Raw genomic sequence first — 26,820 nt, forward strand, 5'->3', positions numbered from 1 at the left:
GTGTGTGTGTGTGTGTGTTGTCCTTATATTGCAAAGGCCACTATGACCTTGTACCTGTCAGTTCTTTGGTTAAATTACAACGAGTTACTCTGCCACGTATGGTATGGTATTCATTTCACCGACTGAGATCAATATTATACAGATATTTTTGGATATCATTTGAAGTAAAACTACACAAAAAGCTATATAAAAGGCATAAAGAGGATTTAAGAGATGTTTAAAGCTAGTTTTATTATTTTCAACAATTTCTTAGTAGCTAATACCACATTCATATGGACATTTTAATACACTGATGATCGTCACGGTTGGAAAGTAATGGAAAACATTTCCGTTTCTCCTAAAATTGAACCCCTTGTCGTCAATCGGAGTGCGCATCTTTTCCTAAAGTTTTCTTAGAATATTGGACTTAATCTAGTACGTATGCCTGCTCATAAACAAAAACAAAAAACAAACAAACAAATGAAAACCAAACTAGGTCATCCTTCTTAGTGTGAAATAATAATAATATTAATAATTAATAATATTAATGGAGCGGCTAATACTGTGCAAGTTTTCAACTGAGGAGTTCATTCTTAGTTCAGAACTACAAGACGAATGTGGATATAATAACGATTGCTACGTTTCTTCTCCATGGCCACTACTGTTAAGGCACCGTGGCAGAGTGGGTTAGGTCGTCAATTAACTGGTTAAGCAACATTGGGGCTGGTCAGTCGTTGGATGGGTGACCGCTCTCCTCGGCGTTGATTCCATGGGAAAAAATCTTTACCATAATTTCCTAAGTCTACTCAGCTGTAAATGAGTACCTATTCCTGATGGGGTAGGGTCCAGCTATGGGTTAAATAGCAAAACTCAGCAATGATGGAAAGAAATGAAGAATTAAACGACAACGACGTAAATGGAACCTCTGGCAACAGAGGAGCTTCGTCCGGCAGCCAGGTATTCAGCCCAGTTGAAGGGGAAGACGGTCAGGTACTTGGAGGTCGTCATCCAGCAACTGACCACCACAACGACAATAACCAACAACCAGAGACTGGAGCAACAGAAGCAAACCAGAGGAAGAAATGGACGAGAGAAGAAAATAAGGAAATATGGAGATGCTACATCAGAAGCAACCCGATGGAGAGAGGATATAGAAGAAGGTTGGTCAACGTCTGGTATGAGAGGAATAACACCCCCCAAACAGAGCAGAGGCTGGCAGACCAAGTAAGGAACATAAATAAAAAGAACTGGCTCTCCCCAACAGAAAGAGAGGGACTCGAAAGGGAAATGACACACGGCAACGAATTACAAGAAGACGAACTGAGAGACGATGCCACAGAAGACGACAGGGATGATGAGGTATCAAACAACGACACACGAAGAAACACCGACGAAGTAACAGGCAGGGAGAAAACAAGTGAGGTCAATGAAATAATGAGACTAATACACACCACCAATATCACAGAAACAAATAACTTGACATATGCAGGAGCAAGATTAGTAGCAGAACTGATGGGGACACGAACACCTACACCACCAGCACAACCAACCCAACAGAAACCAAAACACCAACCGCCTTGGAAAAGGCGCCTGGAAAAGCAAATCATGGTGATGAGATCTGACTTGAGTAAACTGAAAGAGATGGCAGAAAAAAGGCCAAGAAGCAAGAAAACAAGGGAGGAACTGAACGAGAAATACAAAGTACAGGAGAGGGGACTAAACAACACAATAGAGGATGTAAAACAGAGGCTTAAGGCCAAAGCATATAAGATCCAACGATACATGAACAGGAATAAGGGATATCAACAGAACAAACTATTCGGAACCAACCACAAAAGACTATACAGCCAACTAAGAGGGGAAGAGAACCACCAAGAAATTCCTGAAGCTGAACCAAGTAAGAGACTCTGGGAAAACATATGGAGCAATCCGGTATCACACAACAAACATACAACATGGCTCCAGGAAGTCAAGGCAGAAGAAACAGGGAGAATAAAACAAAGATTCACTGACATCACGACAGACACAATCAGACACCAACTAAAGAAAATGCCCAACTGGAAAGCCCAGGTCCCGATGAAGTCCATGGATACTGGCTCAAAAACTTCAAGGCCCTACACCCAAGAATAGCAGAACAACTCCAGCATTGTATCACAAATCACCATGCGCCCAAATGGATGACCACAGGAAGAACATCCTTAGTCCAAAAAGACAAGAGTAAGGGAAATATAGCCAGTAACTACAGGCCTATCACCTGCCTACCAATAATGTGAAAGTTACTAACAGGTATCATCAGCGAAAGGCTATACAACTACCTAGAGGATACAAACACCATCCCCCACCAACAGAAAGGCCGCAGAAGGAAGTGTAGGGGCACAAAAGGCCAGCTCCTGATAGACAAAATGGTAATGAAGAACAGTAAGAGAAGGAAAACCAACCTAAGCATGGCATGGATAGACTATAAGAAAGCCTTCGACATGATACCACACACATGGCTAATAGAATGCCTGAAAATATATGGGGCAGAGGAAAACACCATCAGCTTCCTCAGAAATACAATGCGCAACTGGAATACAATACTTACAAGCTCTGGAATAAGACTAGCAGAGGTTAATATCAGGAGAGGGATCTTTCAGGGCGACTCACTGTCCCCACTACTCTTCATAGTACCCATGATTCCCATGACAAAAGTACTGCAGAAGATGGATGCTAGGTACCAACTCAAGAGAAGAGGCAACAGAATTAACCATCTGATGTTCATGGACGACATCAAGCTGTATGGTAAGAGCATCAAGGAAATAGATACCCTAATCCAGACTGTAAGGATTGTATCTGGGGACATCAGGATGGAGTTTGGAATAGAAAAATGCGCCTTAGTCAACATACAGAATGGCGAAGTAACAAGAACTGAAGGGATAAAGCTACCAGATGGGAGCAACATCAAACACATAGATGAGACTGGATACAAATACTTGGGGATAATGGAAGGAGGGGATATAAAACACAGTCAGGAAAGAATATATGCAGAGACTCATGGCGATACTCAAGTCAAAACTCAACGCCGGAAATATGATAAAAGCCATAAACACATGGTCAGTGCCAGTAATCAGATATAGTGCAGGAATAGTGGAATGGACGAAGGCAGGACTCCGCAACATAGACCAGAAAACTAGGAAACATATGACAATACACAAAGCACTACATCCAAGAGCAAATAAGGACAGACTATACATAACACGAAAGGAAGGAGGGAGAGGACTACTAAGCATAGAAGACTGCGTCAACATCGAGAACAGAGCACTAGGGCAATATCTGAAAACCAGTGAGGACGAGTGGCTCAAGAGTGTATGGGAAGAAGGACCGATAAAAGCAGACGAAGACCCAGAAATATACAGAGACAGGAGAATGACAAACAGAACAGAGGAATGGCACAACAAACCAATGCACGGACAATACATGAGACAGACTAAAGAACTGGCCAGCGATGACACATGGCAATGGTTACAGAGGGGAGAGCTAAAGAAGGAAACTGAAGGAATGATAGCGGCACAAGATCAGGCCCTAAGAACCAGATATATCCAAAAAACGATAGATGGAAATAACATCTCTCCCATATGTAGGAAGTGCAATACGAAAAATGAAACCATAAACCACATAGCAAGCGAATGTCCGGCACTTGCACAGAACCAGTACAAAAAGAGGCATGATTCAGTGGCAAAAGCCCTCCACTGGAGCCTGTGCAAGAAACACTAGCTACCTTGCAGTAATAAGTGGTACGAGCACCAACCTGGAGAGATAGAAAACGATCAGGCAAAGATCCTCTGGGACTATGGTATCAGAACAGATAGCGTGATACGTGCAAACAGACCAGACGTAACGTTGATTGACAAAATCAAGAAGAAAGTATCACTCATTGATGTCGCAATACCATGGGACACCAGAGTTGAAGAGAAAGAGAGGGAAAAATGGATAAGTATCAAGATCTGAAAATAGAAATAAGAAGGATATGGGATATGCCAGTGGAAATCGTACCCATAATCATAGAAGCACTAGGCACGATCCCAAGATCCCTGAAAAGGAATATAGAAAAACTAGAGGCTGAAGTAGCTCCAGGACTCATGCAGAAGAGTGTGATCCTAGAAACGGCACACATAGTAAGAAGAGTGATGGACTCCTAAGGGGGCAGGATGCAACCCGGAACCCCACACTATAAATACCACCCAGTCGAATTGGAGGACTGTGATAGAGCAAAAAAAAAAAAAAAAAAAATAATAATAATAATAATAATACAGATTTATCAGCAATACAAAAGTTAAAATTCCGTTTCCAAGATTTTCGTACACAAACACTTGTTCCCGATAGGCTTAACCTAGTTGGAGTTATTAATATTCCTCGAACACAATTTCATTTACTTCCGTGCGTGATCCAGTGTTATCACCTTCGAACGCAAAATGACTAGAAAATAGAGATTCGAGAGGGAGAGGGAGTCTGGCAAAGTTGGGATCGCCTGTCAGTTGAGATTGATGCAGTTATGAGAGGAATGAGAGCATGAATAATGGCAATTTGCGTGGCTGACTAACTCTCGGCTGATGCTGTTATATAGCCGCGGCAGCTGGGCCTCTTCCATGCCGACGATGTTCGGCGACTTCCGCCTTTCGAACAAGTTAGCGGGATTTAATGGAGTGATTGGGAGGCGCTGCCGTGCCATCGTTGCTTCTTCGCCCGTGATCAGCTGAATTATGAAAGACTCCCTTACAGAATCATTTATTTTATCTTTTCTATATTGCGAGGGTTCTTGAGCCGGGCTGCTTAAAGTATCAGAACGTGGGTTCTCTCTCTCTCTCTCTCTCTCTCTCTCTCTCTCTCTCTCTCTCTCTCTCTCTCTCTCTCTCTCTCTAAACCAACAAGTCAACCCCCCTTTTTCTGAGGTGTCTCTTTCGTTCTTCTCGTGAGCTAAGCATAAATTTCTATGTTACTATTTTTCTGTCAATCTTTGAAGTCACACGTTGAACTTATATCCAACCCTTTAACTTGTCATAACAAATTCGAGATTACCCTACACGTCATTGAAACGGGTACCGATACCTTAATAGGGCTTGCTCATAAAAAGAAGAAGAAGAAGAAGAAGAAGAAGAAGAAGAAGAAGAAGAAGAAGAAGAAGGAGAAGAAAGTCTGTGCTGATGCAAGGCAAACAGCATATCCCTGTATCATGTGACACCAGATCAGTGGAATTACTCCAAGAAAATAATATATACTTCAGGTCTCTTAAGGAACTAAACGCGTAAATATTCACAGCTTTCTACGAAAGGTTTATCATTTCAAGGATATATACGTCATCTAAAGCTAAAGGTATGGTCATGAAGTAACTGTAAATTATTATGCTACGTCATTTTTCCAGTATGGTCAATCTAGAACTGAACTTAGTTTTTACTGGTTCTGGTCTTCACCAAAATAAAGGGAGCTGGTCAGCAAATATGAAAATATTAAGCTTATACATAACTCTCAACCCACTGCTTAAAACAATCACCCACACAATAAGTCAAATTAAGCAGTAAAAAACTTCATCAAACATCTTTTCACCACAGCTATGCTCAGAAGTTAATTTCACCTATGATATGAGGAGGCTCAAAAGTTAATTTCACCTGTGATATAAGAGGCTCAAAAGTTAATTTCACCTGTGAGAGAAGGCTTAAAAGTTAATTTCACCTGTGAGAGAAGGCTTAAAAGTTAATTTTACCTGTGATAAGAGGAAAAGGCTCAAAGTATACCTGTGAGAGAAGGCTTAAAAGTTAATTTTACCTGTGATATAAGAGGCTCAGAAGTTAATTTCACCTGTGATATAAGAGGCTCAAAAGTTAATTTTACCTGTGATGTGAGGAGGCAACACACCAATCCACTCGACGTTACTCGCTTTCAAGGCCTCGATCATCCTTTCGTGGTCAGCCAAGATTTCGAGAAAACGCTCTGGAACTTTGGAACGCTCCCAGAAGTTGAATGCTGAAAAAAAAAAAAACGTCATGTACAGAGATTATTATAGCATTCGTATTCTTATTTTTAATCTATTTTTATTCTTCCGTAGTTCATGTTATCATGTCTATCATTTTTGTGCATTTACGTGATAAAATTTTTAGTTTGCCACGTCTTTAAACGTACATAATTTTACACCATTTTAGAACAAGCAATAAGAGCTCTTTCTTTTTATTTATGCATAATGTTCTTTTCTCTATGTGGAAAATGGGTTATTTTTACTTCATATATTGAAGGAACTAGTTCCATCAAAATAATGGGCAGCGATTTTTTTTAGAATATGGATAAAAGACTACTTTTACAATAGATATTTTTGTAATCAAATGGCGAGTAGGATTAATGTTTTATTATTTGAAAAGGGATGAAAGGTGGTTTGGATTTCATATCAGAATATTCTTTGATCTTCCTTTCTTACATAGGACTGAATTCATGATCAGGTCTTTTTTTTTTTTTTTTTTTTTTTTTTTTAACATGGACACTTATCAATCTCATATAAGCTTACTTTTCCTTAAGGGATCGTTTCTCTTAATAATAATAAGGACGGTACTTTGCACTTCACGTGGAAAAGCACCAATTTCGTATTCTTCCAGAGATCTCCAATGTCTTTTCACAGTTCAAATGGTCAAACAATCATAACAAGTCTTACCGGACATGCAAGCAGAGGCTCTTCTGACCCCGTGGGCGTCCATGGCGGCGAGAACATTTTTCGTCCCCTCAGACATCATAGTTGTGGGACCTGCGAAATATCAGTCATGTAAAATTCAGGCCAAAGACCAAGCACTGGGGCCTGTGAGGTCATTCTGCGTTGAAAGGGACATTGAGAGTTAAATGGTCTGAAAGGTGTAACAGGAGGAAATCTTCGTAGATGCACTATGAAACAACTGTTAAGAGAAGGTGGAAAGTAATATGGGGTTAAGATACATTAAAAGGAATGAAAGGAGTCGCAGCTAGGGGCCGAAGGGGCGCTTTAAAGAACTCCAAATAATCCCCACAGTGCAAGACTTATTATGATTTTTGTTTATTTTCGTTGTTGTTTACAAGCCAAGGTTGAAAAGCAAGTTGAAAGGGGGATTACGATTAAGAACGTCCTTACACATAAGAATTTATTTCTCAAGCTTTGACTAATTTTTTTTTACCTGACCCCGGAGATGACTCGAGGTATCGTCCTCTAGCGAGCAGAGTCCTGCAAACTGTGAAGTACACAACTTAACCTTTTATAATCACCTGACATCAGATACTGCATCTCTGGTGTTGTTTAAATGGGATGGGACAGAACCAAACGTTCGGCTGAAGTACGAATGTATTAAATTGAATCAACAGTGGCCGGTGCAGAGGAAAACAAGAAAATGATGAGTTGACGAAAGAGCTGAGAATAGTGCTGACACATTATTATTATTATTATTATTACTTTTGTTGTTGTTGTTGGAAAGTAGACCTTCCTTTAAACACCTTCTGTTGAAAACAATGGCTGATTCAGCTGCGTAAATTTTATACAGGACTTTCTCAAGTCTCCTTATTGTTGATTTTTCAGTATTGCTTAGACTGGCAAGCAATATCATTATTATCATCGTATTTTGCACGCTCAGTGCGTCAATTCCTTATTTGCTAAAAAAAAAAAATCAACACTTGACAAAAGTGTATATACCTCCTTTCACATGAAAACAGAGTAGACTAAATATATATATATATATATATATATATATATATATATATATATATATATACATAAATATACACACATATATATATATATATATAATATATATAAAATATACGTGTGTATAATATTATATATATATATCTATATGATATATATATATATATAATATATATTATATATATATATATATATATATATATATACGATATATATATATATATATACGTATATATATATATACATATATATATATATATATATATATATATATATATATAAAAGGCAATCTCTTTCAAAGGAAAAGGCTGACAAAATATAAGAAAAGAAGATGGTTCTTAAGCTCCCAAGGAAATCCAAATACCGCCTCATAAAAAAGAAAAAAGAAAGAAAGAAAGAAAGAAAAAAAAGGAATCCGTTATCTCAGATTTTGCCGGTAGCCACAAGCAACATTCCTACGTTCTCCTCATCTGAATACTTCACGCGTACTTCTCTCCATCTTCATCTCTACACTTTATTATCAGTTATAAATGAGTGAATTATATGATCTCCCAAAACGAAGCATCCAGAGCGGCTAAGTCTCTATATGACATGCTTAGTTAACATCGAAATTCAAAATTGACTGGCCCGTCATCCTATGGGCATTATATCGCTTACTAGGGGAGTAAGCATACAAACTACTTTGTTGTTGCTGTTCTTGTTCTTGTTGTTGCTGTTGTTTATGTTGGGCGGGTTGGAAATCCCCATGGAAAAGCCTAAAAAGGTCTGAAAAAGGTGTTTCGGGTTGAGTTAAAGATACAGGTATTTTTGGATAGTATATTTATAATTTATTTATTAGAATGAAAATGTAAAACACTAAATAATGTGCATGTTAAACAGTACAGAAAAATTATTTCTCATCAAATATAGCGTATTTATTTTAATTTTCTTTGGTGAAACAATGCTCTATTTAACCGTAGATTCTAGCACGTGCACCTGGTAGTACGCTGGAGGTCGGATCACGCCTTGTTTTTTTTCATTCTATCAGTGTGCTCCTTAGGCTTAGATTCAAGTACAGTTATAAGACATGGACTTTTAAACGGCAGAACGATGTCATGTTATCAATACGTGCGCGCCATGGTGATTACACAGATATCTCTATTGAATTCTGAGATATGAGTGGCGAAAGCTCCTTCTTGAAATGTAGAATAGTTTACTTGAAAACATATATGACAAAGCTTCTTTTTGTGGCTGAAATATAGAGAGGCAATATCTTTATTTCTCAAGGTTTAGAATAGCAAATATAAAGCCTGTATTTGAATTGTGATCCTGTCTGTGACACTAAAGTATAAGTGGGCTATTTCTCAGCTGAAGCGAGTCGGCAAATTCTACCAACTTTCAACTTTCCAAATATTACCACGAGGCATTTCAAGGGTAGATATTCTAACATTCTCCCCCAAAATGACATCAGAAGGTACCAGCATAAGGATCTTTTTAAATATCCCCCGAGAGAGACGAAACCGTTAGACTTGAATAAAAAAAAAAAAAGGAACAGAATAGAGTATGAAGGTCATTTACCTTAAAAAAAGACGGGGGAGAGAAAGTACTAGCGTCATCATTCAATCATCCAATTACTTTGACGAACCGGTCGCTTTCTTTTACAGACTTTGGTTGTTTTCTTAGTTTTTTTCGGTAACTCTTTATTGCCGTATTCATTCCTGACGATGAAAGTGATGTTGTGCTGGCATTAATGGCAATCATATACAAGTCTCTTTTTCGTGGGCATGGCTGGCAAAGTTGAATACGATCTTAATAATAATAATAATAATAATAATAATAATAATAATAATAATAATAATAATAATAATAATAATAATAATAGCAAGAGCTATGCCACTACCCCAAGCAACGACAGAGATGAAAGTAGCAAAGCAAAATAATGCTAACAAAAGCCCGAATAACAATAACTTCGGTGCCAACAACAGCAACAATGATACCGAGAACAATGCACAAACAATCCGAAACCCGAAAGCACCAAGCACACACCCACATTCGCACGCACGCAAACAAACACAAGCACGTAAATATAACTTGATATATGAGTCAGCGGCGGCGACATTCAATACTCTGACATTTCAGAGGCCGATTGACGAGTCCCAATTCCTTTTCATAGGAGAGAGAGAGAGAGAGAGAGAGAGAGAGAGAGAGAGAGAGAGAGAGAGATTCAAAGTTCGATAGATCTTTTATCTCACTAATCGTGAAACCGTCTCGGGTTCCAAGCGACCTTTGCAGAGGGAGGTAGGCTCTGCCTCTGTATTTGCTTGTATTTATTTTACTTTCCTTTTTCTTTTCTTTTCTCTTTGCGTCACTGTCATTCATTTTGCGGTATAATGCTTGTTTGTTTGTGCGTACGTATGTAATAGCGAGTGTGTTTTTCGCATCTTCAGTTAATATAATACATACATATATTTTTTTCTTTCTTTTTGCGTCGTTTTCTCCCATTCGGTATTTACAAAAGTTATCACGTGATTGTTCGCGTTTTCAGTTGTTCCTCCTCCTGTTCCCACTAAGCATCAATATTTTACACGCATTCAGTTTTATTTTATCCATCTTTGCGTCTCTCTCCGATTGATTAACACAAACCATTTTCATTCACTTTCAGTTTCTATCAGAGAACGCCATCTTTGGCTTTACAATTCAATAAATATAATTCAAATCTCAGACAATTAATATCATAAACATGGGATCGTTCCAACGTCAATAAAACTAAGACAACGCTGAATTGGCACAGAAGTAAGGCGAAGTGTTATAACTTCAAATAAAAAAAAATCAATAATAAAAATCAGGAAAAACCAAGACGTCAAATTACTAGTTTCAAGACATGAAACTCCTGCACGTCTAGAATACATTGCATGAAGAGTCTCTCTCTCTCTCTCTCTCTCTCTCTCTCTCTCTCTCTCTCTCTCTCTCTCTCTCTCTCTCTCTCTGGCTGATACGTAGCCATTATGTAACACTGAAAAGCATTCCAATGCATGTGCCAAAGCAACCTTTCTCTTTGGTTCCCTCTCAAGTTTAACCCTTAATGTTGAAAGAAGTTTGAAAGTCAAATTTTATTGTTATTCAAGTGATAACACCATCCTCTCTCTCTCTCTCTCTCTCTCTCTCTCTCTCTCTCTCTCTCTCTCTCTACAAACTCGGCATTTATACCCTCTCTATAAAATATAGATGGTTGGGTGGTTAGTTAAGATCAAGCCAACTTCGAGCCAGCACGTGGCGTATTGAACATCAAAGGCATGTCGTGGACCTCTGGACACTGGCCCACTCTACCAAACCAACAATAGAAGTATAAAAGAAATCGTAGCAGTAGTAAATAGCCATCCTTACTGAGGTCATTTCTGGTTCCCAGGGCGATGACGACGCCATCTTGACCTTGAACGGCGTCGTCGACCTGAGATGCATTCAACACGTCGCCGATCTTCACAGTGACCTGCGACGCCAGTTCTTCCGGTAATTTGGACGGGTCACGGACAAAAGCGGTGACGTCATAACCTGCAAAGAAAGAAAGTAAAATGGTGTTTATATTTTGTCTAAACTGTGGGGTATTTTAGTATTCATGTCAACATTTGACGGGCATATATAATTAAACAAGCTTGGTTGCATAATCAACTAAGACGAAATAGCTGTAATGTAGTCTCTTCATACTTTGTAAATAATGATAAAAATGACTGAATTTCCCTTAAGATGATATAGATTTGGGTATATTTTTCGTACCGTCCTTATCTTTTTCCATTCTTGAATGAAACAAAGATAAAATTTCGAATGAATGACTACGCAACACTGTCATGACGTCATATCACATGTAAATGAAAATAGACACAACCAAATATTTCATAACATCCAGTATATTGGGTATGGCTCTGGTTGTAACGCATCACTGTACGTACATCACAATGAACGACTTATCATGTGGCTTTGATAATCAAGTTTATCTGAAACGCCCACCGATTTACCAGGAGAGTCATAATCCCATTTATTATTTCCAACATTATTTTCCACGTCGTCAAGCACTCTGCTAGCAAGACAGCCTCCACTGACAGGTCCATCCTGTGGAAAAAGCCTCGCCTTTTATTTCGTAAATTCTTCAGTGGTCGCTTCGCAAACAGGACAAAAAATGGATCATAATTCTCTTTGAATTATGACCCATTGTGATATGATGAATATCTGCTTTACTTACCAAAGGACAGTATAATGCGGAATGTATTACAGTCTGTGTTCCAGAAATACAAGCAGCATCAAGCGAAAAGATTCCTTTCAACCCCAAACTTGATGTAGGCAAATCTTAATACAAAAACGTTATTGGCTTGATAATGATGACGATCTGAAAACGATGTTTATGGTAACAAACTTCATTGTCGTCAATCAGCAAAATTATGAATCAAGAACTACTGAACACGCGGAATGTATCGACAGCATTTTCACATGTTGTTTCCTTATTGGCTGCCCTGGAAAAATGAGTGCTCTTTGATAATCTACTAATTGATTATTCGGCTAACAAAGCCATCATATTTTAATCTTAAAAGCTGTTACAGAGAAAATCTACTACGTAGTGAATGTCATTAACATTTACTGATATTTTTCTTAACCAAATTCCGTAACGCTTTCTTAGGTTTTAAAGAAATTCAGCAACATTTTCCTATAGTTTTTATTGTTGTAGCTGCTAAGTACAGTTGGCCTTTTACCGGTACGGGTTTTACTCGTATGAGCAGCCGTAAGGTATTCCATTTCTGCCCAAAATTCATTATTTACCCTTTATCAACAAAGAGGATCCACCATTCCTCAAAAATTGTCACGAGACATCCAAAATATCTCCGCAAAAAAATTAATAAATAATAAAATAAAATAAATAAATAAATAAATAATTTACCTGGGAGGAGAATAAAAATGAATTCACGGTGATGAGAATGAGGAAGGAGTCGAGGGTACATCCAGGAGGTACGAGAGCTTCGTCTTAATCAATTCTAATAGACACAATCAAGGTCGAAGAGATACGGTAGTTCTTCTGCGTCATTAACAGCCTATACAGTTACAGAACTTCTTTAGACTCTACGTAGACGATGCTGATACCTTAACCATCGAAGAGAGAGAGAGAGAGAGAGAGAGAGAGAGAGAGAGAGAGAGAGAGAAATGACGTGCTGCTTTGCTTGATCTATAGTCTCTCAGGAAAGCAATCTAATCCTGAATGTAAATTAGTTTAAAAGTTAAGAGAGTAAACGTGTTTCACTAACAGCCTACGAGAAAAGTTTAATTTTAAGTACGAGTTGGTCTGTGTGTGTGTGTGTGTGTGTGTGAGAGAGAGACGAAGAGAGAGAGAGAGAGGAGAGAGAGAGAGAGAGAGAGAGAAGCGTGTCGAATACTTCTTGTATATGACTTACTTTTAGATTAGCTTAGGAATTCAGGTATACATCTTCGTGCTGCTCTGCTGAGTAACTATTTCCTTTCATTTCCCAAAACCCTACAGCCACTTCACCCAGACTTCGCAACTTTTCAACAAACACACTCTCTCTCCCACCCTCTGTGTGTGTGTGTGTGTGTGTGTGTGATACGCGCACACACACATCACGCGTCAAGTCAAACTTTACTACTCTCTCTCTCTCTCTCTCAAATATGTTCATGACTCCCCCACTATGATTTGGAAGGCCTTCCGTATTATACCGCTTTATTAAATGATACCCTGATATCCAGAAATCGTGTGGAGTTTGGGCAACCGAGAATAATTCTGTAAAACGTGCTGTGGCAAAAGCTGCAGCAGCAAAATTAAAATAATAATGCAATATTCTCAAAATTAAAACCAATCCGAATTACACTGTGGCTACTTTAGAAGTTGATAGAACTCGAGGATGAGATTCATCAGAAAACGGATCTCGGAAATTTCGTTATTGACCGTGACCTCGTTATACCCTTCGTCCCCTCGTTTTCGATACGCGCCCTTGACCTCGCTGTACGTTAAACACTGTGACGACTAACTAATAGCAAACAACGGTGATCCTCCCACCCCCCTTTTTTTTAATCTCCATACCCTCGCCTTATAAGGTTTGCCTCCAATCGAGGTCCAAACTTGATTAAAGACCTCCTTCATGGTCCCGTTATAACTGCCATGCATTGTCTATGAGCTATCTTTTTAATGACATCCCTTATGCGACTACGAGCAAAGTCAGTGGCTCCCAATTGTTTCCTAGTCATAAATGCTTTGCATGCAAAACAATGGCCTTCATTTATGCTCTGTTTACAGATACAAACCATTGACCTTACTTCTTGCCACCGTGATGATTACAGGCTCACAACTTCAAATCCTTAAACACGGATGCAAAGGACGGACAACCAAATATTTTCAACAAAGCGGGCCCTGAAAGAAAGAAAGGAGGAGGAGGAGGAGGAGGAGGAGGAGGAGGAGGAGGAGGAGGAGGAAGAGAAGATATTGCCAATCCCTTTTCTAAACTCTTGGTGGTTGTTAAAAACAAAAACCAGATAAGACGTAGGATAAGAAGCTGAAACAAATGTATTAAATGCTATTTCCAGATTTCTTCCCAAAGAACATTATTGTCAAACTAGATGATTTTTGGTAGTTCATCAACGAACAGGTCATGTGAAAGCAGACGAAAACACTGCCATGATTACCTGGTCGTGTTTTCAAGGACTTGATCAGCTCAGACTAGCCTGCGAGAACACCTGGGAGATTACGAACACTGTCAGGTGTGTTCTATCCATTGACGTTAATTAGAGTTAAATTCTTCGGCAAAGAAATAATGTCAAGTCTTGTTTTGTTACAGATGAACCGGCTCTTTTTGCAAAGGTGACTTTCATAAACGTAACGAGACACAAAAATCAAATTAATTCAGACATTCTGGTAGAAAACGACTAAAGTTAACTAACACGAGTCCGGGTTTACGTCTTTTTGACACACCACTCGTCATAAACGCCACGTATAGAATTCAAGGACGTATTTAATGATCTCGTTATTGAAAGAAATGCGCTTTGAGTTTACCGCATTCTTCTATCTGATTTATAAAGTAGGTTTTAGAGTGCCGAGTTCCCGACTATTTATTTGTTCGGGCACTCCTTCGTATCTGTAATACCAGTCTAATAAAATCAGAAAAAAAATAAAAGCCTCATGTTCGTAATTTTTATATCCAGTAGCTACAAATGGGAGGCATATACAAACGGGGCTTCGTGAGTACAATGATTAAAGGAAGTAGTGGTGACACATCTTGATATAAATCAAATCAAATAAACAAGACTATGATTTGCATGATTCAAGCAGAATACAGAAGGAAATCAAAGACACAACCCCCGAAAAATAATGATAACTCATATCAACATTTATTATTATTAAATAAAACTGTATCGTAACAAATGAATGAAGTGGTATTCTACGATAATACTTTAAAGATTTCTACAATAAAACAGGTTTATTTGTAATCAATACATACAACAACTGCAAGTCACAGCTGGCAAGAGACGCCAACTTTCTGAGCTAAAACCTGCAGTCACTTTCTCTTACTACTGGTTGATTTATTGACCGAACTAAAACGACATGAAGAACTCACACGTCGCTTCATTCTAAGAAAAATAAAAAAGGGTGGTTCTAATTTCGCAATAGTACGAATCCTCGCTTAAAAACGAACGCCTTTAGTTAATGATAAGAACCAGTTGTCTAAAATTTCGGCGAGACATAACCTCACTTCTCTAACTTGTATTGATCAGTTGTATGTATAATCTGTGTATGTATAATTCATAAAACATGCATCCATACCACATATATACCTTTAAAAAATTGCGCATGTTCAGACCTTCTCATAGAGTTATCATTCTCTCCAAGGGCCCTCTCTAAATTGCGGGTTTCATAAAGCACTGGTATTCACGTGAATTCCTTGATAATTACGTAATTGTCAATTCAAGGATAAACCTCAGAGTTTCATCAAAGCAGGTCGCTTCCTGCTACAGTTAAAGGTCTGTTTAAATCTGTCCGTCAAGCATTCATGTGCCTTTTTTTATTTATTTAATTTTTCGAAAGCAACTTACCAATATGATTTTCAGCCTTGTAATTCTTATTCACAAGAACCGTGTCTATGCTAGTTTGATTATTCATTTTCTTTTCGTTGTCTGTGACTATATACCATCTCAACACAATTTGACTTAGCCCATCGGCTGCGGTGGTAATGCGTCTGCCTTATGCATTATGTGATGTAATGTGGCAACTTGAAGTAATCAAAGTTACCATAACATAAGCGAATACACTAACGTAGAGTGAAAAAGGTCCAAGGTAATCCTGAGTTGCTTTATCATTATCATTACTCATAATGGGTATACATCCTTTGCAGAACAAACCGGAAGGCCTTATAAAGAAAACTTTCACAGAGCTGATGGTTATATGCGCAAAAAAGGGAAAAAATGCAAATAAATAGATGTATAAATTTGTATGTCCAGCAAAGTTAGAAATGTTTTTGACATATCATATACATAATAACAGAAAATGAAATTGAATATATTATTAGAATCTTATAAAAGTAAATAATTTAGTAAATAACGCCCCAAAATAAAACAATAAACTCAAACCGGAGACTGTAAAGCCATTGTGCAAGATTTGAGAAATCATTAGGTCACCAATCTGTATAAGGCCGTGTCCACACTAGCGGACACTGCCTGACACGCAAACACTGCTCTCATAACCCGTTCCACTATACTGGCCGACTAAGTATGGAGCCAGAATGATGCGATTGTCTGGTATCACTGCTTCAGAAGCGAGAGGATATATAAACAGCTGGAAGTGCCCGACGGGCATGCCCGCTAGTGTGGACAGGACATTAGGAAACTCAAAGGAACCGAACATAATTGAAAGGAGAGAATGGTAAGCATCTACGACGACCTAAATAATAATAATAATAATAATAATGTAAAAATTGACATCTCGTTCATTATCAGTTAATTCAGGAGTAGATATTCATATCGCCTAACAGCCCTTCTCATATCATCGAAGATTTTCTCATTCCAAACTTGACCGAATGCATTTCTATCCCGCACTACTATTTGGCTAACCTGTGAATTGGACTCTGGCTAGCTTGTTGTTCTTTTTCTGAGAGATATGAGCATCTCTGTGGCCTAAAATAGTCCGAGACAAGGTCCTAGAAGCTATGATTCGGGCTAGCATTGTGCCTCGACTACCTTTCGATCTGTTTGGCTGTCGGCGGCTCCTATGCTTTCTTCTTCACTTCCATTAAAGTTTCCTTATCTATTTATTTGTCTTATCTGGTTTCAAGAGCCTATCCCTATGGGAACCGATAAGAAAAAAAAAGAAGTCATATTTGATCCACCTCTCCCTTCTTATCTATTCTTATTTTTCACAATAGAAAATCTAAAAAATTAGATTTACTTCGATTTAACTGTTAATTTTTTTTTATTTCACATAATTTAGCTTTCCATTGATCTCATACATTTGTCTTTAGAGTATTGCTTATTTTTACGAAATACTTCTCTTGATTTTCACCTTAAAAGGTTAGAATTAAAGTCTAATTCAGGTCATTGGTGACCCTGCCCGTAACTCTTCCCAAGTTCCCCCTTCGCAGCAAGATGGCGCTGCTGATTCACCTCTGCATTCATTCATTACTTGAATCAGTACTGAGCCAGCGCCTTAGTGGCGTGGTTGGTATGGTGTTTCCTTCCCACCTCGGTGGTCGTGGGTTCGATTCTCGGCCATTCCATTGAGGAGTGAGAGATGTGTATTTCTGGTGATAGAAGTTCACTCTCGACGTGGTTCGGAAGTCACGTAAAGCCGATGGTCCTGTTGCTGAATAACCACTGGTTCCATGCAACGTAAAAACTCCATACAAACAAAAGTACTGAGCCACCACATCACAATTCCTGCATTAGTAAGGAAACGACTCTTCAGTTTCCTTACCTACTCAGCAATGCAGTTCCTAATCAGCTTTTTTATAGTAATGATTCATATAACCTAAATTACCTTAGGCTGCGTCTACACCAAACAAGACGAATCGATTTAATTTATGAAGAATCAACGCGATTCAGGATTCGTCTTGATTCGCCACACTAATTTCAATGTAACCGTTTACACCAAGCGAATCGGCACATGATTTGAAATGACTCGATTCATGAAGAATCAACACGATTTATGATTCGTCTTGATTCGCCGCGCTAATTTCAATGTAACTGTTAACACCAAGCGAATGGTCATGATTTGAATTGACTCCATTCGCTTGGTGTAAACGGTTACATTGAAATTAGTGCGGCGAATTAAGACGAATCATGAATCGCGTTGATTCTCATGAATGATATCAATTTGATTCGCTTGGTGAGAACGTTTACATTGAAATTAGTGTGGCAAATCAAGACGAATCATGAATCGTGTTGATTCCTCATGAATTAAATCGATTCGATTCGCTTGGATGTGGATCTTAACTTTGGGCTTAAAACTCGGTTTCCTTCATTTCCAGATCAGGATTAAACTAAGAAACATTTTAATTTCCAACCTGCCGTCTTTCGCATACAATAAAGTGCAATGAATTTTAATAAATAACACATTTAATCATAGCTTCCGTTTATGCCGAGTCACAATCCTCAATTCCTTGAGGATATGCCTTTTTTACCCGCCCCCTTCCCCCCCCCCAGGGGTTAAACCCAGATTTCATCCATCTTCAGACCAAAGTTAAACAAAGAAGCACTTAATTTTCAAACTTGAAGCGGTTATTCACTTCTTGGCGGTTAGCGACTAATCAGTGATGGCCTTCCCGTACAAATTACTTCACGATTCACTCTCTCGATCAAACTCATAAGTCTGGTAAGACAAGGTTTAGTCTTTGGGGAACAAAATGCATGAGTTTTCAGGCAGCTTCTTCTTTCATATATATATATATATATATATATATATATATATATACGTATATATATATATATAATAATATATATCATATATACGTATATATATATATATACGTATATATATATATATATCATATATATATATACATATATATATAATATATATATATATACATATATAACTACATATCTATATATATATATATATATATATATATATATATATATATATATATATATATATATATATATATATATATATGTTTGGCGGCGAGATCTCCACACACACTGACTTCATGTAACCAAGATCTTTTGCATCATATCAGCTGATAAAACTTTCTGTTCGCTTTCTTCCCAGTATTGCCACAGAGCAACTAAAACAATGTGACAGTAATAAATTCCTTCTTATATTTTTCTTATTTAAGCAACTTTAGGTCTGGTTAACACTTGGATGGGTGACCTCCAGTAACTGCTTGTCTACCTGTGGGCTCAGTTACTCAAAACTGGGTCAGGTCAGTACTAGAATAGGTGATCAGTAATGTATGCTAAACAGGGAAGATCCCGAGACGACTTGCTAGGGACATGAGCATTGGACTGGCCAGCATTTGAATGGGTGACCATCTTGAGCAGGTAATCTCATCATAAAAATTTATGTCAGATATCTGACCGGAGCGACAATGGGTGACAATAAGACCAGAGAACCATAGTGAGTGAGTTTTTATTAACACGGTAATGGAAATGACTGCTTTCATAAAAGTAGAGAAATTTATTACAAAAAGGAAGAATACTTAATGTCTCAGTAAATTCTGCCTATATCTGCGCCATTGTGACTTTAAGAGCCATTTAATTTACTCTTCAAATACATTGTTTTTGCTCAGCTTTGGGTAGCATTATTAGACCTGAACTCACGCGTGACAAGTTTGTTTATTCATATTAAAGGAGAAAATGCAGTTGCAAAACAGTGGGTGTCATTTACGTTGGACTGGATTAACACAAGGGATATATTATGAGTCTGATTTGTATTGAAGAAAACATTATAATAACTCTTGTTCGCTCTCTCATTCTAAAAATATAAAAGTAAAAGTCCCGTGTTGCTATTTATTGCTGGCAAAACCTTAAAATATTCCTTCCAGTTTTGGCTGAGTTAGAGTTTCGTTGGTTAATTTCTCTGTTCATTTAACAGAAATGTTAAAAGTGGTCAGTTATAAATAAATACAGCATTCAACCGTCGCCTTAACAATCGCTGCCTCTGAATAACATCGCTTTCGGTGCAACCACTTTGCTCCCACTATGACTGACATTTAGGAAATCTGATCTGTCATTTCGACGTGTCATTCTTTCGGAAATTTTTATTTATGCCGGGATATTATTACATAATTAGCAAATTATTATGGGAGGCGCGGCTTTCTCAAAATACCTTCCCATGATTGACTCCTTGTTTTGTTAGTGACGGTACCAGTTGACAGGCTCATTTTTTTTTTCATGTTCCCCATGATTTTAGCTTTGGCCAAAGTAATACGGACAAATGCCGCCAGCTATGGGGATAGGTGCTTGAGTTAGTCTAGGTTATAGTTTATGATAGGAAACATTAGCACCTAGTGATCCAACAAAAGAATAGTGCACAATGCAGTGTAATTCTAGTTTTCGATTAACCCTTGTTTATAGTAAACATGACGTCACAGGCCACATCTACAAATTTATGCTCCGGCATATCAGTGTGGCGTAACTGGAACTAACGCCCACAACGGTAAGGCTCCGACGCGTATTACTGGAAACTTACACCGAGAAACATTTGCGTTTCTCTTAGGTACAGATTAAAGCTGCACACGTATTAGGCTGCTCATTGGCCACTCTCTCTCTCTCTCTCTCTCTCCTTTTCAGCACCGGAGAGAGTTAAGCATCGCTAATACTCCGTTCCAGATATCGATTTGTTCTTGAGATGAATGGCGGGAAGGGGAGATGATGATTTCCCGAAGAGGGAATTCTGTATCGATAATAATATAATGATAGTAATAATATGTATCATAACATATAATAACCCTATTTCAACTATGCCCCTTTCAGATGATTCAGCCTTTCCTTTTCTTCTTTCCTATCCACGGTATAAGTACGTATTCTTCTAACTGTTCTCTCTTGATTCGATGGGATTTTGCGAGGATATCTTAACAGGGCTTTTAGTTACTTACTCGATTCATCGCCTCCAAGATACAGTTTAAACTTGATTTATATTTCCGCATTCCCACTGTATCCGGTTCTGTTCTTTGCCAACGATTGCAAAGCTCAAGATGCTGAGTATCTTGAGCTTTGAAAATAATTAAAAAAAAAATTTCTATCTCAGAGCCCCAATTTCTTTTGTTCTTGTCAGCTATTACGAGCTTCATTTTGGTAACGTCTTCCCTAGTGGTTGACTTGACTATATAAGGCGCTTTATTTTCTTGGCAGGGTTGAATAAGAGGGTCTCTGATAAGACGGCCTTGTAACACATGCCCGGCCATCGTTCCACAGTTTAATTGGTGATCAGCCAGCAACTTTTGCCTCCGTTTCCATTGATTTGTAACAATCTTCCATCTCTCTCTCTCTCTCTCTCTCTCTCTTCTATTGTGTTCAGTCATGCGGGTTTAGGTGGAGCACTGAATTTCTAATGCAGTATTCTTTTTCGTACCTATCTCTTAAAATGTGCATAAGTGTCCTCAAGGTTTTCCGTACAGTCTGAAGGCCGCCCACAGAGAAATCCCCACCAACATTACGGAAATGTATTATTACACGATCGAATACACCGTTAATATTGCAATGTAAAATTCGAAGAAAAATAATGGCAAAAAATCCTTACGAAAATATCATAATAATCGACTGACAAAATCCGGAGACACCTCGTTAACTGGAAACGAAAACTGGATCTGCATCTGAACTCTTCCCTAATAAATAGCCCACAACTTCGATAAATGTGGCCGAAATCATTCAATAAACTTATTAAATAGCTTGTGACAGGCAGACAGACAAAAGGAATCCAAGGCCGAATACATCACCACCATCTTAACTTGATTGTTTTGAAGATAAGTTTTGTAATGCTCCAGCTTTCTACACAAACGTAGACGTTAGGATTATATATATATATATATATATATATATATATGTATATAGTGTGTATGAACTGTGCTTAATGTATATATATATATATATATATATATATATATATATATATATATATATATATATATTTAATTAAACAGTTTACCCCGCAATGTGCCTCCCTACCTTATATGTATGGTTTAATCAAGACACACAAAATCAATAACCCTATCAGACCAATCATTCGTTCAGTGGGCTCAGTTACGTATAATTTATCTAAATGGCTTGTAAAAGTTCTTACACCTTTGGTAGAAAACATTTCTTACACGAATGTAAAAAATAAATGTTGATTTTATATACAAAATGAATAGTTTAAATTTGAATTTTGATTTTAATATGGTTAGTTTTGACGTTCTCTTTATTTACAAAAGTGCCTGTAGATGATTTACTTGAATTTTTGGAGGATGAATTAGAACGTCATGATATTTCCTTAACTGTAGCATACCTCATTAGTCTAATAAGGTTATGTATTAAAGATATTAAATTTTGTTTTAATGGGGAATTTTTTTTACAAAAGTTTGGCATGGCTATGGGTAATCCCTTATCTCCTGTCCTTAGCAATATTTACATAGAATTTTTTGAGACAAAACTCTTACCAAGAATTTTGCCCCAAAAAGTTATTTGGTTTAGGTATGTGGATGGTATTTTCTGTATTAGGCCAGTTCACGAAAATCTCCAAGAATTCCTTAATAATCTCAATAATTTAGTCCCTACTATAAAATTTACTGTAGAGGAAGAAAGAAATTGTAATTTGAATTTTCTTGATGTAACTGTCCATAGAAATGATAGAATCTCACCTTTTCAGTCTTTCAGAAATCAACTAACATTGCCTCTTTTGTTCATTACTACTCATTGAATCACCATTAAAATGTTAAATTCTCTGTTTTTTTGGGATGTTCCTAAGGGTTTTACGTGCCTGTAGCCCAGAGTTTATTAACGCTGAGATTAAAACTATTAATGATATTGCCTTGAACCTTAAATAGCCAAGGACTTTTGTAGAAGTGGCATGGAAAAAGAGTTAAAAAACATTGTATTTAAACTAATGACAAACTTGAATTTAGTAAGCATAACATTCTATAGAAATTCCTAGAATTTTAAAGCTTTTTAACATAAATGATTTCAGTAATATTAATGTCAAGGGTTGAGTAATAAAAAATTCTCCTAAAGATCTTCCACGCTGCATATATGAAATTCGTTGCAAAAAGTGTGATAAAGTCTATTACGGACAAACCGGCAAATCTCTTTCACGTCTCAAACAACCACCAATATTTTGTGAGAACTGGGCAAATATCAAATGCATTATTCGTACATATGAGAGATTTAGATCATCCTATTAACTGAAGTCAAGCAAGAGCCTTAATCCCATGCAATGACACAGTTAAAAGGAATGTCATTGAATCTTGTTTCTTCAAGTCAAATAATGGAAATGTTCTAAATTTAAGTCTTGGTTTATTTAAAATTGATGCCTTCATTATGAAAAAAGTTGTAGATAAATATAAGCAAAAAATTAATATATTCAGTTTTTACATGTTTTGGACTATACGATACGTTGTAGTTTCTGTTAGGGTTAAATCTATGTTTAGGTTTGTGACCGTGTGATATCCGATAATCCTGGATTTTCTCTCTAATTTTTACCCTTCTGACAATTAATCATCATCTGGTATTCTTGATCTTGTTGTTTATCTGATAACTTTCTCTCCAACTGTATTTCATTCGTTCCTTGATAATGTCTTAGTAAAGACGAAAGCGCTTGGATTTCTGACTATCATTTCCCTGTGGTATTCGCTTATTTTTTTTTTATATATATACTATATATATATATATATATATAAATATAATATATATATATAATATTATATATATATATAGTATATATATATATAATATATATATATATATATATTATATGCGTGTGTGTGTGTACAGTATATATTATGAATCGAATTTTCTAAATAAAGGTTTTCTAAAAAGTGTTCAAATACTCAGCACGTATTTGAATGAGGTAGTTCACCATTTTCCACCCTGGCCATGGCCCACTGAAGTCAACAAACTGTCGGGTATTTAATTAACAGTCTACGTAGATCAAAAGACATAAAAGGTTTCGGGTTTTAACGGAACTTGCCTGAGGTACTCTGACCTCGCAATGGATTTGCGAGTCCAGTACATTCAATACGACTCTAAGACACTTTCATAGTATAAACGATCCAAGTAGGTACCATCACTTATTATTCATGGTTCATCATATCAGCTCCCTTGAGACTGAATTACATGTTACGACTTTTTAAAAAGAAATCATTACTGTGTTTTCACGTAAGTTTTTTTTTCTCTGGGGAGGGGGGCGGTTAGAGGGAGCTGTAGCATCAAGAACTCACCGCACTCAAAGTGAAAAAATGTTGTCGTTATTTAACAAAGTTTTGACTTGATGTTCGCACCTCGCAGAAAAGAGTCGACCCAGAAAACAGCTTCGCGGGATAAGATAATAATAATAATAAAAAAAACTTTGCTAATATCTCAGAATGTCATCCAAAAGTAAATAAAAAGACGCAGAACACATTCACACGGCCTCATTCTTTCCACGAGAAAAGTTTCAGCAACAACGCAAGCGACTTTCTCGCAGTTTCTCTTGCATGTCTCTTTCTCTCTCTCTCTCTCTCTCTCTCTCTCTCTCATCTTCTCCGGCACTCTCTCTCTCTTCAGTCTCTCTCTCTCTCTCTCTCTCTCTCTCTCTCTGGCAATAAAGTGGTCTGAAAGCAACACGCTCTCCATCCTTCGTTATTTGAAAGCAAAGATCAGAGTCATTTATGAAAGGAATGTCGTCACTTTCTCTCGTGCTGCAAAAGGTATACCGCGCTTATAGAAACCATAACCGAGTTCGATCCCTGGGGCGAGGAAGAAGAAACGTTATGGGAGCATCTCCTTTATAACTCAAAAGTGTCTTTCGACTTGCGAAATGAATCATTTACCTGGTTGTTAGTTGACTGTTGTGTGTTACAGCTGGGCGAAGGGAAGAAGGGGAAAAATATGTAAGAAAGCAACACACGACATCGAATTAAAACAAGAATAATAATAATAAGAGGAGTAAATACCTTTATAATTAAATCAATTCAGACCACAGCAAAACGGCAGTGTAGTGTATACAGACGTTGTTGAAATTATTTAACATTTACATTCCTCCAGCGGCTACTGAAAATTGTCTGTTAAAGCTGGTTGTTCTTAGTAGTGAACAGACATCAAACACACGTTACACAAGTTACAGGTATCTGCAGAAAACAGATTACTGTGAAAGCAGGCCCGTACCCAGAGTTTTTTATGGGTGGGGGGTGTTTCTTTGTTCCCAAAACTGGACTTTTTCTTCTATAAATGGTATAAATATTCCTATTATCACTCTTGTGTTCCCTATTACTAAAGAATGATGTTAATGCTTAATAGCAAAATTTATATATATATATAAAAAGACTTTCCAGAAAAACAAGATTGCTTTTTATTACTTTGTAAGTACTACAGTTCAATGAAAAGGATAGTCACAGAAAATACGGACTTCCAGAAACCCCCCCCCCCCCCCCCCCGACCACCCTCTAGGTACAGGCGGGCAACTTGCTCGTTACCTTAAAGAATCTGGATAAAAGATGCCTGTTCTAATATTATCTTGTCTGAAGCGTGTTGATTTAAATGTCTGCCTTGTCCATAATTCTGATTGTAGGTAGTACTTTATGTGGGAAACTAATGTACCTTAATACTCTATGTATGGTTAACTACTATACTTAATACATACATAAAAAAATCAAATGACAACACTACTCTTCCCCCATCCTTACCTAAAAATATCGGATCTTTCCTAGGTAGTGACACACCCACCCATGCGCCAAACAAGGGTTTTAACCCGTTATGTATCAACCTTTGCGGCATGTTTAGTATAACCCGTAGGGTATGACTGTAAAAACATAAACAAAAGACTGTAAATATCAGTCCTAGATAACGACCCTCGAAAACCCTTGTGGGTCACCATCTAGGAAATATCCAAAATATCTAACTAATCCGGGAGGTTCAAAACCGCGCCATATTTCACGTGAGTCACAGAGCTACAATAATGCATCTCAAGATATGCAGCGGAAACATGTTTATCATCTAAACAAAGTCATCTATAAACTGAATGCTCCAAAAACACAAATATAAATACATATAATTTACGTGTATCAGTATATATTATTTTTGTTTGTTTGTTTGTATGGTGTTTTTACGTTGCATGGAACCAGTAGTTATTCAGCAACGCGACCAACGGCTTTACGCGACTTCCGAACCACGTCGAGAGTGAACTTCGATCACCAGAAATACACATCTCTCACCCCTAAGTGGAATGTCCGAGAATCGAACTCGCGGCCAACGAGGTGGCACGCTAACACCATACCGACCACGTCACTGAGGCGCTTTATATTTTTTAACCCTCTCAATACTAGCCGCTTTATACCCTTGAGAGAGGACTCACCAGTAGTATGTTGAACTTCTGCGCACGTGGGTCATTCATTTCTATTTTGCGTTCACCTGCCACCCCCCTCTCTCTCTCTCTGTCTCTCTCTCTCTCTAGATATTCATCCCTTTCCAGGTCCTCCTCTCTTCCTCCTTCTTACCACTTTCAAAATGCTTATTCTTTTCGCTAAACAATCATTGTCCATTCGTTCCACATGACTCAGCCATCTCGAATAACACTTTACTTGTTTGTATGGTGCTTTTACGTTGCATGGAACCAGTGGTTATTCAGCAACGGGACCAACGGCTTTACGTGACTTCCGAACCACGTCGAGAGTGAACTTCTATCACCAGAAATAAACATCTCTCACTCCTTAATGGAATGGCCGAGAATCGAACCCGCGACCACCGAGGTGGAACGCAAACACCATATCAGCCATCTCAAATAACACTGATCCATCTTTTCACTTCCGCTTGCCTTCTAACCTCTCTCTAGCATCTCCACATTCCTCACCTTCCATCTGTTTTCGAGAGCCGGTTCTACAATTCTTTCATATTTTTCTATGTTAGCTTCCAGTCTCATGGATAAATCTTTCTACCTTTCGTGCATCATCTACTCTGTGACTGGAATGCTCTCTCATCCTACCATTATGCAAAATATTTACCCTAAATGCTTATAAGAACGTATGGACTCC

General features: G+C 37.7%; 1 protein-coding gene across 1 annotated transcript in view; it reads right to left on the reverse strand.

Moving 5' to 3' along the window:
* Positions 1–26,820, reverse strand: part of LOC135210720 (flavin reductase (NADPH)-like) — a 66,656-nt gene that overhangs the window by 4,987 nt on the left and 34,849 nt on the right. The window contains exons 2-4 of the mRNA XM_064243516.1: positions 11,027–11,191; positions 6,653–6,742; positions 5,845–5,976 (exon numbers count right to left, since the gene is read on the reverse strand). Of these exons, the coding sequence (XP_064099586.1) occupies positions 5,845–5,976; positions 6,653–6,742; positions 11,027–11,191 (387 nt within the window). The remainder of the gene's footprint in view (positions 1–5,844; positions 5,977–6,652; positions 6,743–11,026; positions 11,192–26,820) is intronic.

This window comes from Macrobrachium nipponense, chromosome 4 (genome assembly GCF_015104395.2).
Source record: "Macrobrachium nipponense isolate FS-2020 chromosome 4, ASM1510439v2, whole genome shotgun sequence".
In the NCBI taxonomy this organism is placed as follows: domain Eukaryota; kingdom Metazoa; phylum Arthropoda; class Malacostraca; order Decapoda; family Palaemonidae; genus Macrobrachium; species Macrobrachium nipponense.